The sequence below is a fragment of the Ambystoma mexicanum genome, chromosome 13 (genome assembly GCF_040938575.1).
Source record: "Ambystoma mexicanum isolate Mex_15411 chromosome 13, UKY_AmexF1_1, whole genome shotgun sequence".
In the NCBI taxonomy this organism is placed as follows: domain Eukaryota; kingdom Metazoa; phylum Chordata; class Amphibia; order Caudata; family Ambystomatidae; genus Ambystoma; species Ambystoma mexicanum.
In genome coordinates, this window is record NC_090938.1 from 641,009,054 (window position 1) to 641,027,515 (window position 18,462).

An 18,462-nucleotide genomic window follows, 5' to 3' on the forward strand; every position below is an offset into this window, starting at 1 on the left:
GGATGGAATCGAGGGAATAGTGACGTACAAATGTATGTACTGAAGCCCAGGTGGCTGCATCACAGATGTTGCGAATAGGAACACCCCTCTGCAGGGCAGTAGATGCAGCCATACCCCTGGTAGAATGGGCCCGCAAGCCAGCCGGTGGGTCCTTACCCGCCAAGCGGTAGCACTCCGAGATGGCCAAAATAATCCAGCGAGACAAAGTCTGTTTCGTCACAGCTTGCCCTAAACGCTTTCCAGCGTAACCAATAAAGAGTTGATCGTCCACTCTGACCCGGGACATGCGTGAAACATAAAAGCTTAAAGCTCTCCTAGGATCAAGCCTATGGAGCCTCTCCTCTTCCTTACCAGGATGCGGAGGAGGATAGAATGCCGGAAGAACAACCTTCTGGGCCAAATGAAATTCCGTCACTACCTTCGGAAGAAAAGAAGGACGAACTCTAAGGACAACCCTGTCCTTGTGAAATACAGTGAAGGGTGGCTTAACCGAAAGTGCCTGTAACTCACTCACTCTGCGAGCGGAAGTAACCGCAACTAAAAACACAGTTTTCAGAGTTAACAGCCTCAAAGGGCAAGAATGTAAAGGCTCAAACGGAGCACCCATAAGAAACTTAAGAACAAGGTTTAAATCCCAACCGGGCACCAGGAAAGGTGACGGAGGGAACACATTAGTGAGCCCTTTCAGAAACTGTGAAATTAAAGGGATTTTAAAGTAAGAACACTCTTCAGACGAGCGCTTAAAGATGGACAGCGCCGCCAGGTAACCTTTAATGGTACCCACTTGCAAGCCCCTGTGGGCCAAAGAAAGTAAAAAGGACAGAACCATGGGGATGTCACATGCAAAAGGATCCACATTCTGAACTCGGCACCAGTCGCAGAACTTACACCAACGGCAACGGTACAGAGACTTTGTTGCTGGCCTTCGGGCCGAAAGCAACACCTCCATCACGTCTTCAGAGAGGTCCCAATCCTTATACCTCAACCTTTCAGAAGCCAAGCGTGAAGGTTGAGGGATCTGACCTCTGGATGGAGAACCTGACCCCCCCTCCCGTGAGAGCAGATTGTCTCGGTAGGGAAGACGACGCGGAGGGCAGATGGACAAGTCGAGAAGGTCCGGGTACCACGTCCTCCGAGCCCACACCGGAGCAATGAGGATCATCCGGGAACCGAACTTCCGTAACCTCCGCAGCACTTGCGGGATGACGGGGACTGGAGGAAACGCGTACAGCAGCGGGAACGACCACTCCACCACGAACGCGTCTCCTAAGGCTCCTTTTGGAGGAAATTCACGCGAGCAAAACCTTTCGCACTTCCGGTTGACACTGGAGGCGAAGAGATCCACTTGAGGGGTCCCCCAAAGGGCGAAGATCTCCAGGAGAATCTCCTGAGCCAACTCCCACTCGTGAGAGATCGTGCTCTGCCTGCTCAGAGCGTCCGCCGTCACGTTTTCGTCTCCGGCCAGATGAACTGCCGAGATCGAAACTTCCTGCTTGATGGCCCAGAACTCGAGCTGCATCGCCTCCCTGCACAGAGGAAGTGACCCTGCCCCCCCCTTTTTGTTGATGTAGTGCATGGCCACTGTGTTGTCCGTCAGGATCAGGACACTCTTTCCTCGCACAGTCGGCAGAAAAGCCTTCAGGGCTAGCCTGACGGCCCTCAGCTCCAACAGATTGATATGGAGTCTGGACTCCGACGGAGACCAACGACCGCTGACTGTCAGCCCGTTGGCATGAGCTCCCCAACCCGTGAGGGATGCATCCGTCACGATCGTCACCTCCGGCCAGGGAAGCCAAAATGGAGCCCCCTTCATCTAGTTGCCTTCGACGGCCCACCACAGAAGGTCCCGGGCGACTGAGGGCGGCACCTGTACCGGGTCCGACATCCTGCCGGAGGACTGCGACCATTGCGTCTTGAGCGCCCACTGCAAAGATCTCATCCGCAGGCGAGCCTCTGGCACCAGAAGAATGCAGGATGCCATGAGGCCGAGCGACCTCAAGAACTCGAACGCTGGGAGCGTCTGGGCAGCTGAAACTTGTGCACCATCTGCTGAATGTGAAGAGCCCTCACCTGGGGAGGAAAACACTGCCCCAAGGAAGTGTCGAGCACTGCTCCGATGTACTGGAGCCGCTGTGTTGGCGTCAAATGGGACTTCTTTAAATTGAGGGAGAAGCCCAGCCTGTGAAGGGAGTGGCAGGTGACGGACAGATGATCCAGGACTTGCTCGGGAGAGCTCCCCCTGATCAACCAATCGTCCAGGTAGGGGTAGACGTGAATCCCCCCTTGCCTGAGATGCGCTGCCACCACCACCATGAGCTTGGTGAAAACCCTCGGGCGGTGGTCAATCCGAACGGCAGGACCCGAAACTGAAAGTGCGAGTCGCCAACCGCGAACCTCAGGTACTTCTTGTGCTTGGGATGGATCGGCACATGGAAGTAAGCATCCTTGAGGTTGAGTGACACCAACCAGTCCTGAAGCTGAAGGGCCTGGAGGACTTGAGAGAGAGTAACCATCTTGAACTTGTCCTTCCTGAGGAGTTTGTTCAAACCGCGCAAGTCCATGATGGGTCTCAATCCCCCGTCTTTCTTCGAAATCAAAAAATAAGGGGAATACCATCCCTTGTTCCTCTCCGCTACAGGCACCAGTTCTATGGCGCCTTTCTCCAGCAGGGCTTGAATTTCCTGCGCAAGGAGCGGATCCGGACTCTGCAAAGAGAGGTTCCCCGGTGGATTGTCGCGAGGCCTGTGCCGAAAGGGAAGACAGTAGCCGTGGGTTATGATCTCCAGAACCCACACATCTGAAGTAATGGCTTGCCACTCTACAAGATGCTGTGCCAGCCTTCCCCCAACCGGCGAACCATGGGACATGGCCTCATGACTGAGTGGGAGCGGCCGCGGCGTTACCTGAGGGCAAAGAGGCAACTGCCCGAGCGGCCTTGGCACCACGGGTACCCTGTCGTCCACCTCTGGTACCCCTGCATTGGCCTCTTTGACTGCCAGCTCCTCTCGCTTTACTGAAGAACGAGTAATAGCGAAAGGAACCACCCCTCCACTGCTGTCCCCTAGGACGAAAAGGCGGAGGTTGGCAAACTGCAGCGCCCAACGACTTCGCTGCAGCTTTCGAGGTCTGCAACCTCTCAAGGCTCTCGTCAGCCTTGCTGCCAAAAAGGTGTTCACCCTCAAAGGGCATGTTGAGGAGCCGAGACTGCACATCAGGAGCAAACCCTGACTTCCGCAACCACGCAAACCTGCGTATCACGGTGCTTGCCGCCATGGACCTACTGACGCATTCAGCTAAGTCCAAACCCGACTGAACGGACTCACACATGGCATCCTTACCATCCTGGACCATAGCAAGGAAACCATCCCGTTCGTCCCCTTCGGGAATATGTTCAGCCGCTAACGCAACACAGTTCCACAGAGTGTGTGTGAAACGAGACAAGGCACAAATGGAGTTGGCCGCCTGAAGCGCCATACCACCAGAAGAAAACACTTTCTTCGCCCAGCCATCAAAACGTTTGTCGTCCCTATCAGGAGGGATGGTAGGGTACGACGCCTGCTTTGCCGGGGCCGTGGCCGCCTGCACCACCAAACTCTCCGGAGTGGGGTGCCTGGTCAAGTAGCAGGGGTCGCTACTGGCTGGACGGTATTTTCGCGACAAGGATCTGCCCACCGCCGGGAGACTCTCCGGAGCAGTCCAAGCCGCCGCCACCCTTCTGTGTAAAGCCATATGGAACGGCAGTACCGGATCAGTTGGGGGACCAACATCAAGGATGTCCGTCAGATCATCCTGCACAAACTCCCCTGGGGGAGCAGACCATCCCAAGTACTCAGAAACCCTAGCCATAAGGCGCCGGTACGAGGAATCGGCATGAGAGCCAGGCTCAGGCCTACAAAACTCCACCTCCGGAGAGGTGTCCAGTCCACTGGCATCATGCAGTGACTGTCTCAAATCGTCAAACTGACTATGGCCCGAGACAATTTCATCTGGAACCTGACTAGGAACCAGGCCATCAGAATCCTCATCCGCCTCTGAAATATAGTCCAGGTGGCGAAAAGAAGGCACCCGAGAGTGCTTGCTCTTAACCAGAGCCTTCCTAGGGGGTTCTCCCGTGCCACGGGGTACCTCCGACACGAAAGGCGTCGATGGCGTTGAGCGAATCGGCGCCGGCGTCGAGAGAACCGGCATCGGCGCCGAGAGGATCGGCGTCGAGGAAATCGGCGTCGACGTCAGATGCAGCGCCTCCAGCATCGGCGGCGTCGACACAGCCCTCGAAGCCGGAGCCCCGAGCATGTCCCTCGACGACCTGAGCGTCAACGGCTTCGACGACTTCCTCGGAGCCGGAGCCTCGAGAAAGCCTGTCGACGCCCTCGACGCCTCAGACGTCGATGTCTTCCTCGAAGACCTCACAGGTGCACACGGTCTCAAACGCGTCGAGGACCGGGACCTGGAACGGGTACGTCGAGAACGAGTCTCCTTGTCCGAACGGGACCTCTCCCGTGACTCGTGCCGACCACTCTTGCGAGCGGTGTCTCTCGACCTCTCACGACCGACCCCACTCGGGGGCGCGGACGGCTTAGTACCCTGCGACTCAAGAATCGCCAGCATTTTCTTCCCGAAGGAAGCCCATTCCTCCGGCGTCGCACGGCTGGTGGGGTAAGCGACGTGCCGGGCAGAGTCCTCCGAAGAGGACCTGGAAGACGACCGGTGTCGGCGCTTCCGAGAATGCCTCGAAGAGGCTGAGGAGTGGCGAGACCGACTCCTAGAAGGAGACCCACGAGACTTCCGACGATGACGCGGAGAGTCACCCCTCGAATCATCCGTCAAAAGCCCCGCAGACTTCGACTTCCTGGGCTTGGACACCCGACCTACCGACAACTTCTTACGTTTGCGTAAGGCTTTGGACGTGAGCGACTGGCAGTCGATACAGTCATCCGTGTCGTGGGCCTCCCCGAGGCACCAGAGGCAGGCGTCGTGCAAGTCCGTCACCGACATCTTGGACCCACACTCCCCGCACTTCTTGAAACCCGGACGCGGGGTCGAAGACGAAGTAGAAGACATCTTCACACGAAGGATTTTCACAAAACGAACAGGTTTGAAGAACCGAGAAGAACAGAAATCTAAAGAGTCGAGGCATGAACCGAGAATCACGAAGCAACACGTTCGCGGAAAAAACGGAACTGAGGCTACGGGCGTCGTGCGTCCCACTTATCACATCGGATGACGTCGGACGAGGTCCTCAACGACGGCGCATCGACGTCATCGACGCAGGACGCAGACACCGAAAAAAGTTTCCGAAGCAGCACAGCTGTGGTGATTACATGTCATAGATATGGAATACGTCGGAGGACCCAATCCCCTCGAAAGGATGGTTTGCTTTCTCTCTCGTCTCCTTCCTTGCTCGGCACGTCAATCTGGGTCAGGGTATCTGCTTCGTAGCCTATCACTTGCAGCATTACTCCCACTGGTTCGTGGACATGCGTAGCTCTGTCCCTCCAAAACAGGTTTCCAGAGGCTTGTCTCTGCGTACCGTGGATTCTCTTACCTGCATAAAAGTCACTCACGGCTTGCTCAGTCTCTGTCCATTCACAATTCTTATACTGTGCACGCATTTCATCACGTCCAGAGAAGGTGTGTCCTTCTACTACGGCGTCCTTTGGATAACATTCATCATTACCTGAAGCCAATAGGGTGGAACAGGATTGGTGGTAGTTGTAGAAAAATCTGAGAACCTTCAGTTTTTTCTAGTCCATTGTATGCAGACAACATAGTTATTTCAAAGAGGTCCTCTGTGGACTGGGAGGCCTTTTTCCCTTAGAGTGGAGTCACTCAGTGAGGTCCCACTTGCCCAGACCCCCTAGGGAGGGTCTTGCGGAGCGCACTCACCTCCCTAGCCTCACAGGGGGTGGCACCCCTCTGGGTCAAAGGGATGAATTGCCCGATTTGTCACAGAGCTTGGAGACAAGGCAGCAGCATGGAGCTATGTGAAACGAGAAGAGAGTGGATGAAGGACGAAAAAGGGATATTTTTAGGTAGAATTTCCATTTGTTGCTGGACTATTGGGGGTTTCTGGTCATGTGTGAGTGGGAATCTTTTTCCCCACCCACCCATTCTTATTTTTGTACTCTGGGGACCCCTTTTGGGTTTATTTTGATGGAGACACTTTCCTTCATCTTTTTCTCTGCCATCTGTAATTTTTTATTGGAGCACCAGCACCTTATGTGCAGTGTTACTGGAAGCTCCTTCAGCTTCCCTATTTGGTTTTATTTGTATTCCTTGTGAGAACTACTGATCCCAAAGATAGGAGGGTACTTTTATTTGTATTTGTTTTATTTGTATAGCGCACCTGTCCCGAAGGCATCTGGGCACATATCTTACAGTATATAATCCAACAACAGTAACAAAGTATGAAAAGTAGCACTTAGGCGGAGCCTTACAATAATTACAGAATATAGAGTATGGAATAGCAGGCAGATTAAGCATAAATTACAAAATGTACAATACAATATGCTAGCAGAATAATTTACCCTGTATTAGCAAGAGTGTGCAAGGTAGGCAGAAAGAATCGCGGAGGATGGGTTTAACGTTGAAGAGGTGGGCAGAGGTTGTGGATGTCTTGGGCCAGGAGCCAAAGTTTGGCTTTACCCTTGAAGGCGTGGAACGAGGTTTCAGCTCTAAGTGTGGGGGGGAGCGGGTCCCAAAGTTTGACGGCCATGACCGGGAAGCTGGAACCACCCGCTGTCTGAAGTTGAAACCTCGGTAAAGAGAGGCAGTGCGCTTGGGTTGATCTCTGAGGGCGACTGGTGGTATGTGGAGCGAAGCGGCAGGCCAGGTAGCTGGGAGCCTGATTGGCCAGGAATTTATGCGTGAGGGCCAGGGTTTTCAGTGAGACTCTTTGTACAACGGAGAGCCAATGTAGACTGCGTCTAGTGTCAGAAATATGCTGGTTTCTGGGAATGTTTAAAGCAGCCCTAATGGCATTATTTTGGGTGACCTGAAGCTTGTTAAGATTACGTTGACTCGTTCCTAAGTATAGTGCATTGCAATAGTCCAGTTTGGACATTACTTTTATATCGTACCTAGACCTTTCTTGTAAATCCAGCACCCCCTAACCCCCACCTTATTTGGAGTGCTATAGTGACACCTTGTGCCCCTTTTGCCCTTCTTCTGTAACTTTTTGGTTACAGTAACAATTCCATCTGAGTGGCTGGTGGCAGTGGATACTTTTTCTAACAATTTTGTGAAACTTACAACACAGGCTGCATTTGCAGCTGTGGTAGGGCTCACATGGGACACCATTGTTCCCAAATGGATCCTATCTTCTTTTTTCGCCAACTCACAATGGTTTGTTCTTTCTTGGTCCTTCTTCTGCCGTGTTGGGTGGGGGGAGGGCCTTGTTGGTCTTTTGTCTTCACCGGGATTCCTTTGTGAAGTCTGCCCAAAGGCACCAGTCTATCTGGGAGGACAGGAAGCTGGGAGGACTCAGAAACTCCACCAATCTTTGTCCACCAGTGTGCCTGCTTACATGCAGTTCTAACTAGGAGATTGACTGTCCTGAAAGGACCCCAAGTTTGATGAAAGCATACATGGTGAACAGCCCCCACCCCAAATTTGATGAAAGCATACATGGTGAATGGCTGGGTTCCTGCATAAAAGGTGAGGGTCCTGATGCTGAAGCCAGAGTCGACCACTGGAACATCCATTGTGAAGAGAATAAGAAGAAGGATGCCTGCAGCTATCTCCAGAGACCACCCGAGCCATCTGAGTAACTGCTGCTGCTCCAACCCTCTTTTCCAAGTGACAGGGAAGCTCCGATCCAGACAACTTCCCCCCGTAGACTGGTGGGACCAAGCAGTCAGAAGACGGCCTACATTTCAAGCCATCCCCCGACGAGCTGTGACCTTCACGGGCTGCAAACCGCCAATAGCCTGGGACCTGTGGCCAGTGCAGTGCCTTCCGAAGATAGAATCCTACCAAAACGTTGGTGGACTGCTGCCCCTCATCCAAAGGCTGGGCCGAGAGTGTAAGATGAGTTGACCGGGCTGTAAATATTCTTCACTGGAGCTTTGAAAAGGGCATTAAAACCACAGAACCACAAAGAATCCTTTGTCTGAAATATTGCCACTCAACTGCTGCTGCGAAGATCCATCCAGTGTCCCTTCTTCAGTCTGTCTTGCAAAGAATCTTGTGACCGGGTCTACTGCTGCTGTATCGTGGAAGCTTTGTACTGCAAAAGCTTCTTCATGCTTAAGGTACTGTGAGACTGTTGGTAGAACTTAACTAGAGCTGCTTTGTTGCTCCTGTGTTGCTGGAGTACTGAATCTTGTTTGGGATTTTGCCCATACACGTTCGCCCAGGCCTAATGCCTGTGCACCTTTAGGGAGCCTTCTACGAAGTCCCTGAACCCTTTTCCCAACAAAGAACTGTACTTTCTTGTTACAAGTCTTCTGGAATTCTTGACATTCTACAGCTTGTGCCTTACCTGTTTTACCTTCCGCTTTGACTCTTAAGAGTCCCATAGATAGATTTCGAAGGACTTCTAAAGCCTAAGGCCTCTAAATTTAAATGCAAGTTTTAATGCTCTGTGTTGGTTTTGATTCATTCATTATTCCTTGAACCAGTGACTCTAAAATATTATTTGCTAAGTGCTTTACTTACCTTGAATTGTTTCCAACTATTCAACAAGTGTGTAACAAGTTATTTTATTTATCATTATTATTATTTAGTGATTGTTGGTTGATGAATACTTTTGCTAACCTAAAGAAACTCTTTCACTTACCTGCATTCCAATTTAAGGGTTACCATTGAATTAAGCTACTACTGCAAAAGCTTACTATATATATGTATACAAGTTTCCCTTACCTTAATTGAAAAGAGAACTTAACACTGCCAGGGATGTGTTAGGCAAGATTAGATGCAGTAACCCTGTGGGAGACTACACCAGCCTTGTCCTCTTGGTAATAGGTAACCCACCTATTGGTATAGGTCTTTACTACACATGTTGGTAGAGTGACTGAGCAGCCAGACTTATCTCAAGAGGGGTAAATGTGAGATGTAGAGATGTAACACTGAGATTCACAATTACAAGCATCCAAATAACACTTATACTCAAGGTTTTCTAGTAAAAATATTTATTTATTTAACTGCCAGCTCTAAATAAGCCTTCTTTAGAAAGGTCAATATGCAACAATAAAAATACACTTCACAACACATTCTCAGAGTTCAGATAAGCAAGTAGATACCCTTTTGGGATGCGTCACACACACACTTACTAAATCCTCGGTGACTTCAATTGCTAGGACAATGTTTGGCATTAATGTATCACTTTTGGCACTTAATACAATTCTGAGGTTGTGGAAAAGGTTAAGGAAGGAAAAGGTTAACAAATTCTTAGAGCATGTGAATACTTTTCAATCTTCCCAATGAGGTCTAGGTTAGACCTTTCCCAGCAATACAAGGTAAACATATGCACCACCTATGAGGGACAGTTAAACCCAAAGTCAATGGGTCAGAATAGTCTGCAGGGAGCCAGGACAGCCAATTTGACCAATGTCTGGGGAGCTGAGGCACTTCTTTAGATAGCACAAAAGTCTTGCACAATGGTAATAGAGAGTTTGTAGTAAAAATAATCGCTTTTGGGCCACAAGCTGTAGGGCTTGTGAGGGGCAAACCTGGAATCAACTCTGCAAAAAGCAGCTACTGCAAGTCTCCAGTGAGAACAAGCAAGCTACAGATAAAAGAAGTACCCCTTCAGTCAAGACAGTACCTTAGGTTTGAAGAAGAGGATCCAGCTGGCTTCTGTTCTGGTTGCAGTCCTGCAGATCCTGGGTTCCTGGGCCTCAGTCGTGGGGACAAGAGGGAGGACATGTGGAGGACTCCTGCACTGCAGTTAGAAGGTCGTCGGCGGCTATGGGCTCTCTTCAGATCAGCGGCACTCTGCGCGTTCAGCTACCGGTCAATAGCACCACTGCTGTTCTTGGACACTTGATGGGCTTCCCTTGCTTCTGGGGTCCAGCACTCTGTTGAGGTGGCCCAGGCTAAGGTCGTCCTGCTTCGGGAGGGTCCTCTGGAGCTTCCTGAAGGTCTGGTCTGGCTTAAAGATGATGCACTCTCTATTCTGGTTTTCCTGACCCTTAGCACTCGGTTCCAACAGCAGCAAAGACGTACAGCCAGCAGGGAGAGGTTTTCCAGCAAAGTTCGTCTTGGGGTCAGTTGGTCCCACCAACCCAAGGGAAGAAGTCATCCATTCCGGGCTTCTCTATTGGATACGAAATTGGAGCTTCAGCACTGCAGCAGGGCTTCCCCTGGGCAATCCAACGGTCCAGGAGGGTGCAGCATGCTTCTCTTCCAGTTTCCTTCTTCAGATGTTTCGTCCAGTGGTTGACTCTGCCTTCTGTTCAAGAGACCCCACCTTTTATTTAGGTTTCTCCCATTCATGCACAGCGTAGCTGTCACACGGCAGGGTGGCTGTCCTGCAAGGACAGCCAGCCAGCCAATCAGTACTGGGTGCATTCAGGTAACCAAGGAGATTAAGGACAGGGAGTTTCGGGCAACTCTGTTGCTTCCTGCCCTGCCAGACACACTGGAGCCAGAGGCGGGTTTTAGCACTGATGCTCGCCAAAAGCAAAACGAATAAAAGGGTTAAACCTGGTTTGGCGCACAGAGTAAAACCCAAGAAAGACCTAACGAGCAAACAAAAAATTCTGAAAAAAGACGACCGTGGTGGTTTCTTGACAAAATGGGCACCAATGGGTGCATTACTGCAGCCGAGGATTCAGCCTGAGTAAGTAAAAAAAAGGGGCTACTAAGTAACCCCCCAGTACTTCTATATAAGATGGGGTGTACTGGACCTACATAGGAAAAACAGGTAAGTACAGTCAATTTCACTTTACTACTCCTGGGAACAGTAGTTCTCCCAAGAGAAGGTATTTAAACCTTATGAGAAATCCAAAGGACTTCTCTGTGACACTGCACTGAAGGTGCTGTGTGTCACAATACAAAAGCAGATGCCTATGGAGTTTGTCAGACACACTCACTCCAGGGTAAAAATTAAAAGTTCTTAAGTCCAGCAAAAGAGCTGGGGGTCTCTAAAGTTGAAGAGAATTAGCACATAAATTAGCATTCTCCCTAACACCCTCCTTGTGTCTCTGTATTGCACTTGTTTCTTGTGGTTCCTTCTACTTTTCTTACCTTCACTACTCACTCCGTCCTCACTCTGAACTCCTATCACAGCCTCATCCCTTCTCCACATACTTGTATCTCCTCCTGCTTCTACTGGCCCTGCAGGTGTAGAGCATGGCCGTTCTTAGTTGGTGGAGCGATTTGTCTGGTTAATTCCGATAACGAACGAGACTCCTCCATGCTAACTAGTTACGCGACCCCCAGCGACCAAGGATTGGCTACCATTACATTAATGTAAAAAGACTTTAATATAAAAAATTAAGACTTGGCTAACACACGTTATGTTTATTGTGGGTGCCTTGCTCGTTTGTTCATTTTGATTTATTTTCTGGTTCTGTTCTTATTTTCCCTGACCCCAAAGCTCTGTACACAACAGAGCCCACAAAAACGCATTTCACTCACTATGAATGCTCTTTTTTTTTTTAAAACGGGTCAATGAGTACATAATTGGACTGTACTAGATAGGATTAGAGCCCTGTCAGTAAACCTCAGTAACAACATCAACATGCAGATTTTTGCTGAAAAAAACAAGCTCAGTTTGCTGTATTAAGAACACACTCTCTTTAGCAGATAAGTTTATGTATAAGAGGTATACCTGTAACCAAAATGCAAATGTTGATTACAATAGAATCTTTGTCTCTTCTTTTACATGGACAATCCTAGTGGTTAATATTGTTCTGAATTTTGTTGTTGTATATACTATGGCAAAGTGCAACACAAAAAGTCTGTTCTACTTAAAGATGTGAATATGATTCTTTTCCTTTTTTATCATATGTAAATAAATACATGTTCCCTGAGTAATAAGGGTACAAAAAGAATGATTTAATCTGCTTTATGATTTATAGAGAAATGCGAGTTCATGTTTCAGTTCTTGCAGGTTTGGAATAGGGTGATTACTAGTTAACACTACAGTTCCTTAGAAATATTACATTCTACATTTTCAGAATGGCTTAATTTTTGAACGGCGGTAACCACCCCCCCTTGTTATACAGTAGAGCATATCTGGGACACCGTCCCTCTAGGTCTTGACCTCCAGAGGCTCTCCTTCTTGCCTTCCCCTTTTACATCCCCCCTCTGGTTCCTTCTTCACACGTTCTTTCTCCTTCCTCACTAGCCCCCTCCTGAGGTATCTCTGCTTGTTTTGTCTATCTCTTCCACCTGTACTCTTCCACCTTCCCCCCTCCGGTTGTTTCAATGCCTCTCTTTCTTGTATTCTACCTTTTCCTTATCCTGTAGTTCTTCACTGTATACACTCTTTCCACCCCCTGGCCCACTGTCCTCCCAACTGCCTAATATTCTTTAATGCATGCCTCCTTTTTCCAAACCAATCTTTCTGCTCTTTTACAAGTCCTCTTTACTGTCAGTCACTTCTATTCCTTTTCTTTAGCCACCTTCAAAATCATCTTCTTCTTACCTCCCCTCACTCCAATCCCTCACCGGACTGCTAAGCTTGACCTCTACTATGGGGGCATGCCCCCTCCCCTCCTCTACTGACATCATGTGTGTGAGATAATTAGTTGTTGGACAACACTGGTGTATTTTAAAGTGGGGTTGGTGCTCAGCCCACTTTCCAGGTCTCTCCCTTTCTCTTTGCAGCTGTGCAGCCAGACTACATAATTGTTGGGAGCTACCTTGGCTGCATATGTGTGCAGAGTGCTCCCTCAAGCACAGTGCTCTTCGCAGAGTTTTCTGGTATATGACTCATGCCGCTTGCAAACAGGCTTGTTCGGGTGCAGGCCTCATGAACGTTGGCTGGGTATGTGATCCCTTGGATTACTTTTTCCTCCAGGATCAGTCTCCTTATGGATGTTCCACAAGCATCTCCCAGCTTCTGGAGAGACTCAGCATGATCACCTACAGGGTTCATGTTGATAATTAGGTCTTTGTGACAGGTACCTGCCAAGCTCGCTGGAGAGGGTAGTGTAGACCAGGGCATTCTTCCCATATCGACCCCCAGGCACTGTATAACATAGTGGGTGGCAGTATCCTAACCAGTAGAGCAAAGCGAGGCACTTTGTCACGGGTTGACACCTTGATGGCCACCATGAAGCTCTATAATGAAGCAATAATGGTGTCGGTAGAGCTGCAATCATATAGTTAATAACCGCCATCCCGAGATAATGGTCCAAGCAAAAGGTGGGCATTACTGGGGGCCGTGAGAGCATTAACACACAGTGCAGCCCTTTCTCTGAGGCCATTACTGCCTTTAGCACACATGAGGCACATATGTAATGGTGGATAAGGCGGTGAGGACCACCACAAACAACGCAGAAGTGCAGGGAAAGGGCAGATGAGTTGCAGCCACAGCTCAGCTGGCAGTGGACGAAAGATTGGGAGGTGTCAGAGTGTGCCAAGCAGGGGACACAAAGCCAGACAAATATAGGTATCGGAAATAAGGAATGTATTAAATGTTATACTGGAGAGAACGTGATTCAGACACGATAAGTCTAGGAATAAACTCAAAGTATGAAGGGTATCAATAAGGAACTTAAAAATCAGCTTCTTTCAGCAGGAACTGTCAAACTCTTGTCGATGGAGTATGAGGATCAGGGTCTGATCGCCTTCGGGCGGTTGAGATGGTGATTGCACCTACTTTTTTGCTACGGTTCGGTTGCTGCATGTCTCTGAGGTGGGCGCAGGGTGTTCTCGATCTGCTGGGCACCTCCCTGCTCTAGGAACTTGGTACAAAGGACACTTTATTTGAATCCACTTATGGTACACTCATTGGCCCCCACGAAGATTGCATTCTCGCATACCTCATAGCCTAAAGACTTTATATTCTGTCTAGGATCGACCATGTCCACAAGAACCACCCTGATCTCTCTCTCTCTCTTTAGGGGTACCTGTTCTTCTACCATCTCTTCAGGTATTGTAGTGTTATCTCTGTTTCTAGTTATTTTCTCGCTGCCACTGATGTTATGGGCTTTGACTTCCTTCCCATTCCTGGACGATTACTCTCTGGATGGTATTTCTCCTCCAAATGCCTTGCCCTCTCACTAGGTGGTCTCAATTCCTTTCCAGCCTTCTCACATCTATTCACCCTCTCACAACAAACCCGCTTTTCCTTTGTGTAATCTTTTCTCTCCAAACTCCCCACTCTCTCTTATTCTGATGGTCTGCCTCCTCCACTCGGCAAAGACTCTCACCCTGATGACAACTGTTTCTTGCTCCAGCCTCCTCCCAAGTAATTCTCTCTCTGTCTCTGGCCCGCCGACTCCCTCTCCCTCCAACATTCAGCACTTGGCTCTTGCTCTCCACTCAGTACTCCTCTTTAGCACCCCTTTCCCCCTAATCTCCTCCCTCCAGTTTCTACTCAAACAGCCCACACTCTCAGGCTGATCTGGTGGCTTTTTAAACTAGTGTCTCTCTTACCTTTGGGTGCTGCTTAGGGATATTGAGCACACCTGTATTCGGAGGGCTATGCTTTTTTGTGATTGGTTCATGGGTGGGTAGTCATGTGACTTGGAAAAAGGGGCTGGCCTAAGGCTCCATGAAGGCCTGCCACCATCTTGGATTTCAGTAGGGCCATTATCAGCTATTGAGTCCAGCTATGGCGTCTCCCTCCTGCCCCTGCAAACCCTGCTGATATTGCTTGTGTGAGTCTAGGTCTGCCTGTCCTCCTGGCATGTGGACTGAGTGCTTGAGAATCATCTGGTAAGCCTGGGAAGATGTTTGCTGCATTTTATCTCCCTTCGCCATGGGGGATTTGAAAGTTTATAATCCCCACGACACTGAGATAATGGGAAGTGTTTGTTACTGCATATGTGTGTTACCCATGAGTCGTTTCTTCATTGTTAGAGTGTGACCTTGTAACAGCAGGGCTTCCACAGGTTATGCAAGAGGGAATCAAAGTGTCAGAGGGTTTCTCTGACAACAACGCTGAGGGAAACAATCTATTTCCCTGCTTGTCAGGGAATTTGGAAATGCTGCAGCAGTATTAACTTAAAGCGAATAGCTTCCTTTCCTAGAGTATATGTTTGGAGCTGGCTAGGAAGCTTGAATGGCTCTCCCACTTTGTTCAACTGATGGGAAGGAGTCTCTTCAAATGTTAGGTCTATCCCCCCTCTCCCTGTGGTGGGCGTTGGTAGGGATGTAGGTGGTGTGAGGGTTTCTGTAACTCTTCCGTTTGTGGACCTGGATATTAGCATGTACAATGGGGGTCTAAGTGTCCCTGTGACTAGCCCATTGGAGGTTCCGCATATGGGTAGGAAGGTTGTGGTTTGGCACGTCCATGTGACTGTCCCCATGATGATTCTGCCCATGGACTGTGGTTCTGCATATCCCAGTGACTATCCCCTTTGTGTCCGAGCCCATCTATACAGTTGGTATGGAGGCCACTGTTCTTGAGAATGCCCCTTTCGGGTGAACTGTGTTTTCCCCACATTCCGCCTTGACCATCAACCACTCTGTCGGTCTCTAAAGTCATACAGGAGATTTATTCACTGCAGGGAGAAGGGACAGTGAGCAAACAAGCGGAACAGAGTGCTGGGAGAGGCAAGGAACATGGACGAAGAGAGTTTGGTGGGTGTGAAAGGTAGGCGGGTGAGAGAAGGCAGACTGGAGAGTAGAGGTGAGAGGGGGATGTGTTAGCAAACAAAATAAATAGCAAATGCAGCCTGCATTCCCAACTAGCTAATTGGTGCACCCGAGTTCTAAGGGTGATAATGTCTTTTAAAACCTTTTCAATATTGCACCAGTCATTTATCTTTTTCTTGTCATTGACTGTGTCACAGGTGCCATTGTCATCAAAAACAGTAAGTGGGGAACATAACAATGCAACTGACAGGATCAATTAAAACTTGCAAGTAGTTTGACAGGAACTATCCAACTATTCTTTACCCTTTCATAGATTTTGGGGGAAATGTATGTGAGGAAAATAAGTCTCTTATTATTTTTCTTGCTTCCCATCATCTCTTTCACACAAATCATTAACTACAATAATACAAGTCCCCTAGGTGTAGGAACAAAAAACTAAATTGCTCAAAAGATCAGGGCCACCATGCTCATCGAGTCCACAATTCCCAGCCTGATTTTTACTTATCGACTCCTTGTGGTCTTCTGCTTTACCCTCACCTTGTCCATCATAACAGCCTTAAATAAAATTAAATATATATTTCTACACCATATGCACACACAATCTTAGTTTGCAAAAAATACCATTCAACATGTTTTCATCATCAAGCACTTACTGGGGTAAGGATTTCCAAAAATCAGACCTGCATTTTCAGGATGGCCTCGCTGTTCTTCTCGTGTTCGCGTCAAGGAAGGTTTCTGGGTAATACTGGAATGAGGCACTTTCTTATGTATCTGTGTAGAATCAGAGAAGCACAATTAGAATGCCACATAATGGCTGACAAACTATTATTTCTAGTTTACAACTGACAACCCATACCGTTTGGTTTAATGTTGCTATCGCTTGCAGTTTGAGGCTGATAAACAGTATTTTCCAGTTTATGGATCATCAAATTTGCCTTTCAGCTTAAGGCTGATATTCTACCACTCCAGGCAGGGGACTGTGGCGAACCAGAAGAAGGAGACAGACCCAGGAAGGACCTGTTAAGTGTGTTTGAATGAAACTAAAAGAAAAATGCTTCACTGTCTATATTGCTATGAGGGATTTTCCCTGCCTATAAAGTAAACTAAGTGTGCTTGTCAGTCATCAAACGTGAGTAACCTGCAAACATCAAAATCTGCCCAATGGACCCAGTGCCAGGCACCCATTCTGTACATTTTGTGGTCCATTACTCGCGATTTGCTTTGCACTTCATTTGTCTTGCAGCCCTGTGCTGTATATGTACTTTAATCTGCCTACTACTTCCCCCGTTTGTCCAGCAGCCTTGCTCTGTTCATGCACTCTGAATGGGCCTATAACATACCGAACTCGACCTGCAGTATCACGCTGGAAACTTAACTTAACCTACCTGTAATAGACTGGATTTGACTGGTAGCCCTGTAGCTGTATCATAACTGCAATGTCCATGCCACACCTATTTTGCCATTGTGTTTGCTTACACATCTGATGCAGCCCCCGTACCATGAGGAGAGGCTTTGCTAGATTGTACGCTCACACCTGTTTTTGTCATTCTTGTTTACTTACATACCTTAAGCAGACCCCATACCAAGAGGCAGGACTTTACGAGAGTGTGTTCACTAGGTACACCTTATGTTGAAACCCTTTGCTTGGTCTTACACCTTGTGGACTATGCTATTGTACTTCTGTATGTATGTATTCATTGCCATCTACTGTTGTTTACCATTAACTCTCAATTCATGTACAAGCAATGTGATACTACTGGGTCTGGGCGCTATAGAAATGTAATAAATAAATAAAAGAAAATCAACAAAGATAAAAAAGGCAGTCCTCTGTTCATAACTATCTGCTATCTAGCCCTACCACTATATAATAAAATGAGCCCAGGTGATTGCCTTCTCACTCATGCTTTCTTGGGCCAATGTCCACAGGATCTCACTGTGGAGATAGTTTTTACAAACAGTTCAAAATAAAAAGTGTTTCTGCTCCTTCTTAAACTCTTCAGGAAAAGGTGCAAGTCTCTTCTCTTTTAAATTAAATGTCTCTAGTCCTTGACAGGTAGGAATGATTTACTTATTCTTTTTCCCACCACCGTAGCCACTTCCTTTTCTCTTTTGGTTTATACCTTGATCCACTTGCTTAAACCCTCCTGGTTTCCATCTCTTGATTTCCAAATGTCTCTTTGGGGTTATATTATGACCCTCTTGGTTGAATTCTCCAGATTCCCTTTCTTTTGAGGTTTCCCCAAATGTCTCTTATTTCTCTTGGGCCCTCCAGGCCCCTTTTGCTTGCTGCTTTTCTCAAATGTTGGGCTGGTTTCAATATATTTATCATATATTAATCTCTCGGGTTTCTAAGACTGCCGTAACCCTTTTTCTCAGTTTGTGGGGTTCCGCTCGCCACCTTCCACCCTGGCCAACCCTGGTACTTTTTGTAGCTCTGGGTGTGCTCCAGCAGGTCGACTTCCCAGCTGGGATGTGGCTGTTCGCCTCTAATCACTGTGTTCTTGGCCTCTAAGTGTCTGCTTCTCGAATGCTGCCCGGCATGGTAGACTATGTAATTCTTGTATTCAGAACAGAGTATTCTTTCTGACCCTTTGGTCTGGCATGAGATCTTTAGAAGTCCTTCGGTGGAGCTTCGACCCTGTGAGTGGAGGGAACATCTATTCCAGTCGTCTGCGTGGTGTCCTGCGATCCAGAATCTTCGGAGGTGTCCCTGAGCCAATCAGTGGCTGACCAGTTCGAAGTTTG

At 48.4% G+C, this 18,462-nt stretch overlaps 1 protein-coding gene across 6 annotated transcripts in view; it reads right to left on the reverse strand.

Moving 5' to 3' along the window:
- Positions 1–18,462, reverse strand: part of CALCOCO2 (calcium binding and coiled-coil domain 2) — a 746,974-nt gene that overhangs the window by 189,034 nt on the left and 539,478 nt on the right. For 4 of the 6 annotated variants that reach the window (XM_069634588.1, XM_069634582.1, XM_069634583.1 and 1 more), the window contains one exon: positions 16,371–16,488. In XM_069634588.1, the coding sequence (XP_069490689.1) occupies positions 16,371–16,488 (118 nt within the window). The remainder of the gene's footprint in view (positions 1–16,370; positions 16,489–18,462) is intronic. The other 2 variants (XM_069634584.1, XM_069634590.1) reach the window with 1 other exon arrangement.